This window comes from Poecilia latipinna, unplaced genomic scaffold (assembly GCF_001443285.1).
Source record: "Poecilia latipinna isolate Pla-1442-1.1 unplaced genomic scaffold, P_latipinna-1.0 Scaffold987, whole genome shotgun sequence".
NCBI lineage: Eukaryota > Metazoa > Chordata > Actinopteri > Cyprinodontiformes > Poeciliidae > Poecilia > Poecilia latipinna.
In genome coordinates, this window is record NW_015113603.1 from 147,485 (window position 1) to 162,374 (window position 14,890).

Here is a 14,890-nt window from a genome sequence, read left to right on the forward strand (position 1 = left end):
ACCGTGATCATCAATCCAATTTGCTGGTTCAGAGAGGCAGCGCTTGAAGCTAGCACAAGGTCAGTGTGCTAATGAGCTTGATGAAAGAAACCGGGGACGAAGAGAGAAATAGGAAAGAGGAGAAAAGGCGTAGTAACACCTTGAAGGGGGGATGTTATGTGAAATCAAGTTCTTTTTAATTATGATTTTACTTCCTCATCAAAAATATACCAGGAGTTTTGCTTGAATTCTTTCAAACACCAAATGTTCACAAAGGTACAGTGCTGTAAGCAAAATAGTAAATAAGATTCAAACCATGAGACGTGCAAATTTATTTATTTTTTTAGGTCATTGTTGATGAAAGTGCAGCGAATTATCCGCCTGAAATTAAAACTTCAGGGAAACCTCACTGGTTTTCTACATTGGAAATTTCACCATTCAAATGTGCTGTGCCAATAAACAGGAACAATATTTTATTTTCTTAGTTTTGTCTTTATGTGACAACTCAGCAGCCTGGAAAAAAGCCCAGGTGATTTTATTTCCATTTTAAAATGTATGCCAGGATGGCGGCACTCGTGTTTATGGAGGCGCTGCTCGTCTCTACAAAAAGCGTGGGAAGAACTACTTTAAAGTTTTGTGATCAAACCTCAAGCAATTTGTTTTTCACTAAGCCGTTTATAAGAGAAACATTTATTCATAGCCCTCTAGATTCTTTAAAGCTTTTCTTTTTATTTTACGTAGCTCTTGTGGTTTTTTTAAATAACTGAAGTCTAAATTCACAGAATTACACAGAAGAAAACTACAAGAAAGTGTTATGTTCTGCTTTCTGCAACTGAGAATATGAAGACTTTAAAATAAAGCACATGAACTGAGCTCAGAACCTGTGATCACCGTTTAAGTTATGCAGCCTGAATACCTTCTCTTACATTAAATCTCAAAAAATGAAATTCTAGTCTTTGCGGCTTTGCACAGTCATTGTTTATAGGAAGAAGGACTCACCTTCACAAAATGACTGGAGAACAAGGAAGGGAAGGAGGAACTTGGCCGCCGTCATCCTGCACCCTAAACCCGAACACGAACCCCACGACATCACCGACACCTGCAGGAAAAACAAACACAAAAAGATCATTTTCTGTGAAACATCTTATGCAAAGATAAAAACTGTTAAATAAAGAAAATCATAAACTCTGAATGTGAAATTAATAAAGAGCTGGAACACGTGTAAGAAATGCACTATTATAAAACACATTTCTGTAATAATCTATAATTAATTACTCTGATACCAAGTTATGTTTTTCTCCTTCTGAACCATCTTTTTTTTTCTTACTAAAACTTGTTACAAGATTATTTCTTAAAAAAATCTTCCTGTTTGAGTAAAACTCATTTTAAAAATTACAAATATTTGCGCTGATTTTTCAGGTGTGTTATGATAAGAACTTCAGATTAAACTGACAGTAGAGTTAAAGGTGACACATCCAGCAGAAACACAGTTTTGTGCCATTGTGCTCTTAAAGATGAAAATATGCAGAAATATGTAGGTTATTCAATTCATACAGAGGAGCTCATATGTATATATATATATATACAGGTGAGGGAGAACAAAATTGGAGGTAAAGAATGGTCTGTCAGTGTGAGATCGCTCTGTGAATGTAGGTGTTTCTATTAGCTGTTCACGTGTTTCAGTTTATAAAAGATACATTTGTTTTCATTTGGATTCCTGTTTCCTGTGAATTATTCCGTTGTTTCCTGAGAGCATGCAGCCTGCATGGCGATGCTCCATTCCTCATTCCACTCTGTTGTTTTCTCTGTGACACATTTTAAAACTCCTGACCGCTTCCTCCCTTCACCTGTTCAGGTTAAAAAGTTGATCTCATAACAAACGAGATACTTGAACATGGCGCAGTTCTACAACATGTCCTTCATATTTATTCACGTTACACAACTAACAATGGATTAATCGTATCTAACGGTGTTTTCACACCTGATGTTATATTTTCAGCTGGTGCTTTCATACTTCACTGCGTCAAACGAACCAAACTAATTGAAAAACTTGTTCCCACCTTTGCCTGTGGGGGGCGCTGCACCAAGAACCACTGAGGGAAATGACATGAAAACCAGAAGACACTGAGTCAAACTTCCTCAGTCAGATCTTATCCTTTTCAGGATTTCTCTTTTGTCTTTGGTTAAAGACCATGAGCCATTTCTCCTGCTTGTGCTGGACTCATGCTTGTTTAGGTTGTATTTACCCAGAATGCTCTGCGCTGTAGTCCACTTCCTGTTTATAGAGAGGTTTCTGGTCCGTTTGACGTTCACATACACATTTGAACCAAACCAGAGTTCACTTCAACTGAAGCGAGACCTATTTGTAGGACCAGAGTTTTTTTTGGTCCATATCTCCCTCCCCAAACAAACCGGGACCAAAGAGAGCTGATGTGAATCCACCCAACAACACGAGAGATAAAAATGTCAGCTTTCTCTTAGAGTTCCTCCCTGTCGCCAGTTAAGGAAAGCGCAGCGGGAAGACAGAAACCTGAACAACCCTGCAGCCCAATGTGTCTTTAACCATTAAATAATATAATAATAATATATATTATTGAACAATAACATTGATTTATATTTCCAGGTGATCTTACTTTGGGTTTGCCTCATATCTGTCCATTTTGCATGTAAGCACACACACACACACACACGCACACACACACACACACACACACACACACACGCACACACACACACACACACACTTCCTTGACTCGTCACCGTTCCTTTCTCTAATGCTTGTGGACATTTCAGAGATGATGGCTTCATCATTATGAATGATGAAAACAGGCTGAGACAGACAGACCAGCTGGGTGTGAGGAAAACTTGGATGGTCATTTGAATTCCCACACTTTGCCCCATAACTCTGAAACAAGTTCACACACACACACACACACGACGAACTGGTTTCAGACTAGGATTTAAATATAACATTGGTTCTTTGCAGAGGAAACCCCAGCAGCTCAATCAGAAAGGTTAGAATCTCGTTGGTGATTTGAAGTTGTGTATGCAGAGAGTTTTAGTGAATAAATGCTGAGTTCTTCCTTTCACTGCTGGTGTGACTCGCTTAACCTGAAACACAAACTGAGACCGCAGGCCATTGTCAGCCTGTGCAGTAAAACTGCAGAAACAACACTGAGCAACCTTTCATCTCCAGACAGCTGAGACCTTGAAGAAGTCAGCTAAGTCTGATCCAAGCCTCTCTGTGTTCATGGCATCCATCCAGCAGTCTGACAAAATGCAGAGCAAACAGACTAAAGAGCTCATCTGCTGCCATGGCAGAGACTCTTCTAATTAACTGGATGTGACTGGTGTGATTGTGAGTCTTTTCTCCTATAATTGATCCTTGAAGACAAGGTGATCAGGCCGATTTACCTGCCTTGTCTGAATATGTACTAAGGGTTATGATTTATCCAATGTAGCAGTACATATGATATGCTCCACGCTAAGCAAACTAGTCCTGAAGATGGTGAAATGTGGGAAACAGAATCCAATTTTATTGTAACTCAAAAGTTAAAGTGATATTCTATATAGTAAAGTTTAAAGAAGAAGTGTGTCGTTCCTCGTTTGTCTGGATCTTTATCACCACATTGTAGCAGCAGGATTTGTGGATCACAGAAAAGCACAAGCCTCAGTTAAAACCAATAAAAACAATATGAACCTGGTCAATTAAACATGATTTTCAGTGTTTTCTGAACTACTTTTAACTTTCTACCGGAAACCTGGAGCTGTTGAGTGGATCTGAAAGACAAACTGTTGTAATTCCATCACTTTATCGAAAACAACCAGAAAATGAACACCAGATCATGATGCTGCTAAAGCTGGATAAGCTGAGGAGTTACTTTGCTCCAAACATGGTTTTTATAATTGTGCTTTAAAACAGCAGCTTTGGTTTTATTAGACTAAAAAACATTTCCCTCTAAGTTTTGATCAATTTCAGGCAGAATTTGTTGTTTGGGAAAAAAATCCTCCTGTGTTGAGACCAGAGTCAGCACTGATCCGTCAGTCACGAAATCTACTCGGCCTGTAGAAAGAAAAACATAACTTGTTGAGCTTCACACCATTTTCTACTTAAAAATGTTTTTATTTTAATGTCAAACACTTTGCCAATTGTGGCTTTAACTAGAGAATGCATTGAAGATGCTACTAGGACTTTATTCCAGGTTCATCAAGTTTACTACAACTTATTGTGACTAAATGCTTCAACTGAATCTGAAGGTGACACCAGATTGCTGCTTTTAAATGTTACTGGTGACAGATTTGTTTATTTTTCTGCTATTTTTCAGTCATATTAAAAGTGAAAAATCTTTTAAAATAATTATTATGGTCACATTTACACTGGTCAATGTGTAGATAGATGTATCTGTACATGGAAAGTCTATCAAAAATATTCACCAGAAAGCTACTCCGTCCTCTCCTTGAAAAATTCAGTTTGAAAGCAATTAAAGTTTCTTTAAGCTTTAAATTCTTAATAAACAAGTTGTTTATCTCTGAAATGCCAATTTAAATTAAAGTTTCTTAAATGTCACCTCTTAATATTTGGAGCATAATAAATCAGAGTCCATCTTTATTTTGTTATTCTGCGTTTCTGGAACAATATGTTCCTTCTAACTGAGGAAAATGTTGCATTCATCCTGCTGCTCCTCTGGTCAACATATTATGTGTTCCACTATTGTTAAGTTATGGTAGCACTTGAAATATTATAACAGAAAATGGCATGTTAATTAGCTTCATTTTATGGCCTTATATAGCAGACCCAGGCTATTGTCTGACAAAGTCATGTGTTTTATGGTGAATACAGTAAGCGTGGCTCCAATCACTCCACTCACAATGTGGTGTGGAGAGAAAGGGGGGTGGGGGGCAATCAAAGCACCTTTTGCTTTCTGAGCATGAGGCCTGGTGTTAGCTACCACACTCAAAAATTAAAACCAATTCATCAATAACAGACTGTGGGTGCCATCGTTCATGCAAAGGCCTGATTATTTCACGGAAAAACTGAACTCCCTCAAGCAAAGCTTTCGGAGGTTTTCTAATGGTCAAAGAAATAAAAAAGTGCTGTCAACTGCTGTCAAAAAGGCTTTTAGGTCTCACTATTCAGTCCAACTTAATGATTTAAAGTCTAAAATCCAGAGGAGGTGATCAGAATGAAAGAAGCCCTTTAATTGGATCATGGAGTCGCAGCAGAGAGCATAAAGCTTAGCTGACGGTCAGCATCTGCAGCTCTGCTTCACTTCACTGCCTGCAATGTCTCTATCTATCAAACCTTTACTACCCTTTGCCCCAACTCAGGCAATGAACCCATGTTCTCTCCAGCATCCTCCATCACATCGGCCTAACCTCACTGTTTTGGTTTAAGGTTTTGAACATGATCTAACTTACTGTTGTTTTTATTTAAATCATAAAGAAATTAATTGGACTTTGGCTTTAAAGATAACTGGTGCATTTCAGAATCCTTTCTTCCTAAAATGATGATGCATTGTAAACAGATATGTAGGCAAAAACCACCAAGTTTTGGTAATTGATGCGTCCAAGGTGGAAAGAATGGTGTGATCAACTGAAACCCTGGAGGATTGGCTGTACTGAGACATCAAGGTTAGAGAAAAAAGGCATAAAATATGTCATTTATATATTCGTTGCATTTTCTGAAATGAGTTGCATAAAGACGTTTTCTCAATGTTACATTTTTTTAGATGTACTATGTGTATTAAGATGTGACTTCTTTTCTCTCAGCCATTATGTGATCAAGCAGGGTAACGTCTGCACCCAACATGTTCCTACAAACAGGCCACATGCCTGAATCCTGCTGGCTTACAGCACTCAATATTATTGATTACAAGGCAATTGTGTCTGAGTTGGCTCAAGCTCGTAGGCTCCCCTCTCACAGGAAGTGTGCTGGGCCTCAGCCTGAAGCCAGATCTGGATTATCACAGCAAATCAATGAGAAGTCTGTCGGCTCTCAGCGCTCATCAAAAAGACATCATTCATTAACACACTGATCAAACACAGAGCGGCAGACACTTTGGCTTTGTCGAGAAAGACGGGATGACGGCGATGCTCTGATGAGCTGAGAATATCCCAACCCTCCAGTCTCTTCATCGACAACATGACACAATTCTACAAAAGTCTTACTCAGCAAAACTGATTCCTGCAACAGGAGCTGGGTGAAAAGAACAAGGTGGCTCTTAGAGTCACAAGGCATGCCCTGAATGCTAATTATTCACTTTGGAAATGCATTCGTACAGGAGAAAACAAACTGAAGATAAAAGTCAAAAATGATGTTGCCTAGACATTACAGCACATATCTGTGATGTGAAATGTCTTATCAGGCTGCTGCACATCGGAGCAGCTGATGGTACAAACACCTGACTGTTAGAGACACACGGCCGTGTAGGACAACTTAGAGACGAACTGCAGCTCAGAGGAGGAGCTGCGGCTCTAAGGCGGGGCTAAGTCCAACTAGGTGTTTTGCACAGATGAACGGTTGCCGTGGAGATGAAAGGATTTTAAAGAATCTGAATGTTATTGATGAGGGAATAAAGTTAGAACATAATAATCCTCAAAAGAGTTGATTTTACATAATACTGGCCCTTTAATATTTTTACTTTGTGCAAACAGGGAATGGTTGGACATTTTTTAATTAAAATGTATATTTATTTTTTGAATTAAAAATGTATGTTTTTTTATCCCCTGATGGCGTTATATTAAAAATCCTTTACAAATGTACAAAACATCAAAGAGCTGACAGATACCCTACAGTAGGGTTACTTGTTTATTCATGTCTTCTCCTGCTCATTGGCAGAACGTTATGATGCTAACAATCAGACTGGAATCGATCACAGAAATCAGCTTTATGCAAATCATTTCAGCCCACACAGCCCTCACATCTGCCAAAACGTTTATTTAAAAAAAAAGTAGAATCTTTTCTACATCTAAAAATATGAGATTGTTACTTGAAAAGCTGCAAAATTTTAAAATGTTTTTCACTCGTTTAAATGCCCTGCAGAGAAGCTTTTTATCAGCTTTCCATTCCCTGATACAGTGAGGCTGGAGCAGCTCGACCAGAGGAGACTGTGAGGAAACAGACAGCGGAAATATGCACCACCGTGTCAGATTGAAACTAAAAGCCAACACTGACACCTCCATCACCTTTAGTCTCCTTCCTTTTTGGAATAAGGTTGTTCACTCTACCAACAGTTGACCGTCTCTTCTGCTTGAAAGACCAAAACGAACCATTTAGCAGCTGCTCTTCAGGATGGATGACCTTTGAAGCTCAACACTTGACCTCCCTCCTCGGTCAGTCCTGCCTCCAGTCCTGCTTGACTCTCATTGTGTCTCCTGCTCCGTCTTTCCCTTCACCCTCTCAGCCCCCATTCAGGCATAAAGACCAACAAATATGACCTGTCAGAACAGGAACTAAACTGTTTCTGTTCTAAATGAAACTCTGAAGGGAAAACGTGAAAAAAAATCTTCAATATATTCCTCTGAAATGTATAAATGAGAACCTCCAAAGCATTCCTTAAAAACTTTACAATTTCAGAAATCATTCCAGGCAAGAACAAATATATATTAGCTAATAGACACCTGCAGTATTTCAAGCAATGTTAGATATGAACTGTCACTGACTTCATATTTAACCATCTGTATCCCATTATTAATTCAGAGAAAAACATAGCTGTATATGTGTAAGGATCTGAAAGCCTTGTTGTAAAACAACAGTAAAACCATCTTCACCGCCGTCCCCTCCTCTACAGGATTTTTTTCTGCGGTTCTGCTTGAGTGCCTTGGCTGATTTAATGACCACACGCAGCTGGACCACCAGAGACCTGGCTGGGAAAATTGGAAAAGTGGAAAGCAGACAGTGATCGTAATCATGGGATACAGAGAATGTTATGTAGATACAAAAAGAAAAAAGAACACACAACGAAGCTTTCTTCCAACAGACTGAAACTGATTAAGGAGTTTTAAAATTACAGATAAAACTTGCTGAATTATTGCATTTAAAAACTCCATATTTTCTGATTGTCCATCAAACGTGTCATTTCAGCCACTTCAACAGACAGAGAAACAGAAGGAAGTGAAAATACGGCAGGGATATTTCAGGCTCCAATGAGCTCCAGGTGTTAGACACAAACAGCAACTGAATGCATTTAGGCATCCAGTGTGGCGAGTTTCTGAAGTTCAAACTGAGCATCAGAATGAGGAGGGAGGGGGATTGTAAACACTGGAAGGTTGTTGCTACCAGATGAGTCTTCAAAAACTGCTGAACCACTGAACAATCACATCATCTCAGGTTTACACAGAACAGTCAAAATATGACTAGACATGTATTGGTTGACTGTCTTGTGAATCAAGATGCTTTGTACATGTCAGAGGTCAGAGGTCAATGGGCAAACTGGAGTAAATATGGCAGAAAGATGACAGCAGCTTGACATAACCACAAGTTACCTGTAAGGTATAGAACATCAGACCTTGAAACGGATGGGCGATATCAGCTAACGACCACACTGAGTGCTTCTCCTGTCGTCACAGAACAGCAATCAGGTTACAATTTCTATACTATCAACTAAATTGGCCGATGACTGCTGCAAAACATTCCCTCGTCCGACAGATTTCTATGCTGCAGGATTCAGGTGGCAGGTTCACAATATGGTGTCAACATGAGAGCGAGGCTCCGTCCAGCTTTGAGCCTCCTGGCCGCAGATTGCTGCTTCCAGCAGGACAAATGACACAAAGATCAAATATTCTCTGACTGGTTTGTTGTAAATGAGTTTACTGTAATCCAGGGTCCTGAAGAGTCACCAGATCTCAACCCCACAGGCTACATCAGGGAGTTTTATCATCATGCATGTGAAGCTGATAAATCAGCAACAATCATGTCAATATGGGCCAAAATCTCAGAGGAATGTTTCCCACACTATTTGAAAGTATAAAAGGGGTTAAAAACCTGGAACTGGCATGGTGTACCTAATAAAATGGACGAGTGTAATATGTATTCTAATACAGAATACATTGTGCAAAAAGTGTGATTCTCTGATAAATTAAAGTATTTAACTACTTTCAACAAACTGAAGTCAAACTTGTTTCTATAAATAATCATCATTTCCTTACATAGCAAATAAAGTTCAGGAAAAAGTATAAGAAACATTAAAAAAATCTAAAAATCTGGATGAACAATACGAAGGTTTATTATTCAAATAAACCTAAACATAGTGGCAGAGGATTTACGGATCAGCTTTCAGTCACTTCCTGAACTGTCAGTTCTTTATTTACTTCAGACTCATTTTTCCTCCATAAGTTTACAGTTTCTCATCTTTACATAACAGCCGTCCTGATGCTCTGCTTGGAGTGTGAAACTTCACATGACAGTCCTGAGGAGTTACTGTATCTGCAATTCATTCTCGATCCCTCTTACTGAGTTCCATTTGAGCCTGTCAGTCAAGGTGTCTGCTGAAAATGGGCTCTCCGTTCAGGAGGGTTTTCTCCAGCCTTCTTGTTTCTGAATGAATTTAGACTGACAGAGACTCTAAGAGGACAAACTGTCAGAAGCATGACTTCCAAAACAAAGAACCAAGACCTAAAGCAGTTTATCGTGGATATATTACTATTAGATTATTGTTTTAATTCATATCATTTTAAAGTGACATTTTCTGTATGTGTGTGAAAACTAGAAAAATCTCAAGTTTTCCATCTTAAAGTGGTAACAGGTGTGAAGCATCCACATGAAGGCAAAGACGGACAACATTGAGCATAAATAAATAAAAAAAATTAAATCTGTTAAAACAGGAGAAGTGACGGCAGGTCTACAAACTCATCACTGCTCTAACGGTGATGCGTTCAGGGTCCTGAATGATGAACGTCCCCCCAGTCCAAGTCTTCCTCAGCCTCTGACAGATTTCCCCCTGCTGCATTTAACTCCATCTGAGTTTTCATTCACTCTAAAAAAGCTCCAACGTTCTGCTAAAACAAATCATTCCCACAACATGATGCTGCCACCACCGTGTTTATGATTACATATGCCAAGCAGCAGAGTTGGGAAGTAACTAGTTAAGTTTACTTGAATAACTTTTTGGAAAAAAAATTACTTCTGGGGTATTTTACTAATTCATGTACTTATTACTTTTACTTGAGTAATTCTACTATGAAGTATAGGTACTATTGTCTCAGTTTCTTACTTTCACAATGTTAAATATATAACATTAACATAATTTTGCCTTAATTATATTTGGTAACACTTTATTTGAAGGGGGTTGAATAAGACTGTCATGACACTGTCATAAACATGACATAACACCTGTCATGAACATGAATAAGCCTTCATGAATATTTATGACTGTTGTCATAAAGCGTCATTCGGTAAATTATGACACTTTTAATACAAAGTTGACATTATTCAAAATGTCTTTGTTATGACAACTTGACATTAACCAAGAAATCATTACTGTTTAAACTTTACCTTTAATAACATAAAGTTACCTAATTTTTAAAGTGCAATCAGTAATACTTTTATAACAAATTTATATCAGTAATGATTTCTTGGTTAATGTCAAGTTGTCATAACAACGTCATTTTGAATAATGTCAACTTTGTATTAAAAGTGTCATAATTTACCGAATGACGCTTTATGACGACAGTCATAAATATTCATGAAGGCTTGTTCATGTTCATGACAGGTGTTATGTCATGTTTATGACAGTGTCATTACAGTCTTATTCAACCCCCTTCACATAAAGTGTTACCTTATATTTTAATTAATTAGCATTAGTAAACCAAGGGTGTGTTAAAGCTTGAATGTTATTCATGACTTCGGATTCATCCTCTGGATAAATTAATTATTTAACTGATCGAAATGCTACATTAGAAGCTGGCAATAAATGAAGAGCAACAACTATTACTTAGACCCAATCAGACTCATTAATGTTTTCATTTTATGGCCTTCTGATGCCATAACAACAAAGAGTAATATTAAATTCTATACTATGCATGTGGGCTTGTTAAGAAACTGATGCATTTACTTTCAGCAAACAGTCAAAGGTTTTCTAATCTGTTTGTTTTGAAAATGTTGGTAAAATGATTTTTTATCATTTAGAGGTTTATTCATTAAAAATAGAGTAAAGTAATATACATTTTGTTAATTTTAAAATAGATAAAAAACTCTTTAACAAATTTATAACTTTTGTAACACATAATGCTGGCTGAAGTTAAGAACTTTAATTTTACCTTTATGTAAATATTAACAAAAATAACAATACATTACATGTTTGCTGCATTTATTTCCAAATTAAAAGGAACAAATCTGCTTTTGATGCTGTTTTGTAAAATGTCTTCCTCTGCGATGTTGATGCTGATTTATGGATGTGGTACATTCTGTGCTGCTGTTTATAGACGGCATCTGACTGCAAATATTATTGTATGGTTTATGTCCTTTAAACTGCTGAACTGGAAACTATTAATCCATGCAGATGGCAGACATTACGCTGAAAAAAGATTTCAGAAATAAGTAGAATTTATGTCCTGCTTCTCCCCTCGCAAACCACAGAACACATTAAAGCTCTCAAAGCATAAAGATTCATCATAAATATGTTGCAAAGCATCAAAATGTAAAATGTTATCTATTGTTCAAATGTAAGTTGTTATTCAGTGAATAAAGTCAAATAATAATAAGTCTATATTGTATCACTCTACAGTTTGGTTACAACTGAAACACATGTAGCCTGTTGTAAACCATGCGAACAATAAACCTGTTCAGGTGTTCAGTATTCTCCTTTGAGCTGATGTGAGTTGAGTTCAGGTGACACATGAATAAATAAGTGGTTGTCAAGGCGCTACCCAGAAGTATGGAGCCCCAGAAGTGCCACAATCCTAAGAAATTTAGAATTCCTTTTATAAATGCTGCATGAATTAAATGAACAATAAATTCATGTGTCAATGACTTCCTGATCATGTCCTTCTTGCAATCTTTTGTACATTATTTCAATATTTCAGTTTTATAAATGTATCTTGTGCTTGCTCCCTAAATAATCTTAGGTGTCCTTAAAGGCACAAATAACATGTCAAATTTCCATACACTGATTATTTCACAACAAATCATGAATTTAGTGGGTGGATCTAATTTTGCAGTGGACAAGGTGATTGGTCTGCAGTTGAGCTGCTATTCAGGATGGCAAATCAGAAGTCAGGGCCTAACAGTAAGCACAAGAGTTTAGACCAGTTCATGGTGGCATGAAGGATGTAAAGAGGGAAATACTTCAAAAAAGGATAAAATGATTATCTGAATTCAATATATTAGACATTCAACAAAATAAATAGAGATGTAGGTAAATAATTATATAGATATGTATTTTTCAAACACACGATGGAAACATAAAATATACACTAACTTTAAAAATACAGGTTTAGACATATTAAGTATTGTGGCTGTTTTGGCCCTCCGTACAGACACCTGGACTCCCCAGTCAGCTACCTGAGATAACGCTGCACACCTGACACCTCTGAGCAAACACGCAAAGCAACTCATGTTTCACACTTAATATTAAAATAGATTTGAATGAATTTGTGTTTTAAATCGATCATTGAACAGACTAGAGGGATGAAGTGGACTCCAGAGCGATTTTATTCTGTTTTTCTTCAGTCCAAACATTTAATTTCTTTGGATTATCGCCGCATAAAAAGCACTTTTCTTGATTATATATTTAAAAATAACTATTAATAATGCTCAAACTGAACACACACCACAATGCCAAAATAGAAATGAAACTACAGCTGAGCAACACAAAAAGTCATCAATTATACCAATCTTAACCGGACCATAAATGCTGCGCTTCTCCGGTGATGCCTCTAACTTTTCCTAAATTCACCAACTCTGCTGGATGGTCGGGTCATTATCAGGCTGTCCTACCTTCCTGCTCCGTGTCCGTCGCCGGCTGAGCGCCTTCAGACTGTCTGTCCTGCTGCGATGCTCCCAAGTATCTGCTCCCCTCTCCCTCTCTGCCTCTCTCGCTTCTCCCTTCTCTCTGTCACCACCGCCGCCCTGGTGACTGCAAATTTCACTCCGGTGTTAGAGTTACCGCTGCAAACCGTCCACGCTGCTGAAGCCCGTTCCCTCTGGAGCTTCACACATCTTTTCTCTTAACCAGGATAAAGTCTCTTCCCTCTCCAGCTCCTGCAGCTGAGCTCCAGCCAGAACAAGTAATAAAACGATTCTCCAAAAGAAATATGAGCCTCACTTTCTTCATTTATGTCCGAAAATTTTGACCCACGTGCCTAAAAGACATTGTGAACAACCTTTACTGCAAATATTTGAATCACTATTTCCAGATGCTCAAACTTCACAAAAGATTGAGTGTGATGGAAAAGACCTAATAGACAGCCAACCAAATATCATGAGCCCGTGTGTTGAACAAATTTAATTTAAAATCTGATTAAATCCAACAGCTCGTGAATGTGAGGATAAGCAGTGCTCTACCACCACCTAGTGGGTGAAATTACAATTACTACCAGTTTGTTTTCTGCATTTAATTTGCTACATCCATGATATTTTGAAAGAGGAAACAAGTCCATGTTCAGAGTCTTTTGTGAAAGCCCATGAACATCCATCAGTGAGGTCTAACATTATGACCACCTGCCCAGTCTTGTTTTCATCTTATTTTCCTGCTAAATAATCTCTGACCAATCAATCATCTCCACAAACCCCTGAAGGTGTGGTGTACCATCTGGTGCCAAGATGTTGGCAGAAAGTCCTTTGAATGGATAGTCTGGATTCTATTATACAAGATTCTGAGGATATATAAGGAGTATTTGTTTTTATTACCTGTACCAGATGAAAGTTGTGTTGCAGTTTAACCATTTAAAACTTCTCAACCAACCACTGAGAACACAAATTCACCTTTGGCCAATTGTGAGTTTTTCTGTACAGACAGTAAGACCAGAAAAGATCCACATCTGTCCAAGAAAAACATCAGGACAGACTGACATGAAGTACAAGGGTTGGACTGGGAGAACGGTGTTTTTCAGTGAAGCTCCTTTAGAATGAGATAACTGGAAAACTGAGAAGAAAAGTTTAATCTTGTTTGGTGCCAAGAGCAAAACATCCTGAGACCATCCATCTGCTGGGCTGCCCCTCCAAAGCAACCAGCATCAAACCATCAGAATGACTTTAGCCATCAACTCAAAAGCAGTTTGGTGATAAAACACTATTTTTCCAGAACCAGATGGAGCATAGAGCACCGTGTCATGAGCCAAAAATGATAAGTTGGCTCAAAATATTAAAAATTTGAATCATGGCCTAGAAAATCCTCAGATTTCTTTTTCCATTAAGAGTTTAGCCAATTGTTCCAAGCAAATGGAAACTAAGAAAACAAAGTGGTGACAACTTTCAGTCTCTGATAAAGAACTGGACCCAGCCACTCAAAATGTGACCTAGAAATTGCTTTTTGGCGCTACAGTGCAGAAATCTCGAAAAATAAAGGACAACACTTTGAAATTTGAAGCTCAAAGTTTCACTGAAAAAGCTTTACTAAACATTCATATTATGCTCTAGTATAGCATAGAATGAAATCTCATAAGTTGAAGCATCAAATGTTGTGGAAAACAAGGTTTAAGTCTGTCTCAGATTTATTGGCTGAGCCTCCTCATATATAACTTTGGCTTAAAGTAACTTAGGTTTCTGTGACCCAAACAGCAGCTGACAGGTGTGATAATACCAACATGTCAGTGTGCTGAGTTACTCTGATAAACACTCAGTACACCTGAGACAAAGGCAGTAAGTGTCCTTCTGGGGACCATCTCACAACTCACTGATCTACAGCTGCAGGGATAAACTGTGTTTGCATAAGGAAACATGCTGCTTCCACTCTGGGTTTGTTCACGGTGATGC

General features: G+C 38.0%; 1 protein-coding gene across 1 annotated transcript in view; it reads right to left on the reverse strand.

Annotated features, from left to right (window-relative positions):
• The window catches only part of LOC106958449 (cadherin-23-like), a gene marked incomplete at its 3' end in the record, with an annotated part of 160,811 nt that extends 147,460 nt beyond the window's left edge, over positions 1-13,351 (reverse strand). The window contains exons 1-2 of the mRNA XM_015050354.1: positions 12,914-13,351; positions 979-1,078 (exon numbers count right to left, since the gene is read on the reverse strand). Coding sequence (XP_014905840.1) covers positions 979-1,069 — 91 coding nt within the window. The remainder of the gene's footprint in view (positions 1-978; positions 1,079-12,913) is intronic.
• Positions 13,352-14,890: the final 1,539 nt, after the last annotated feature.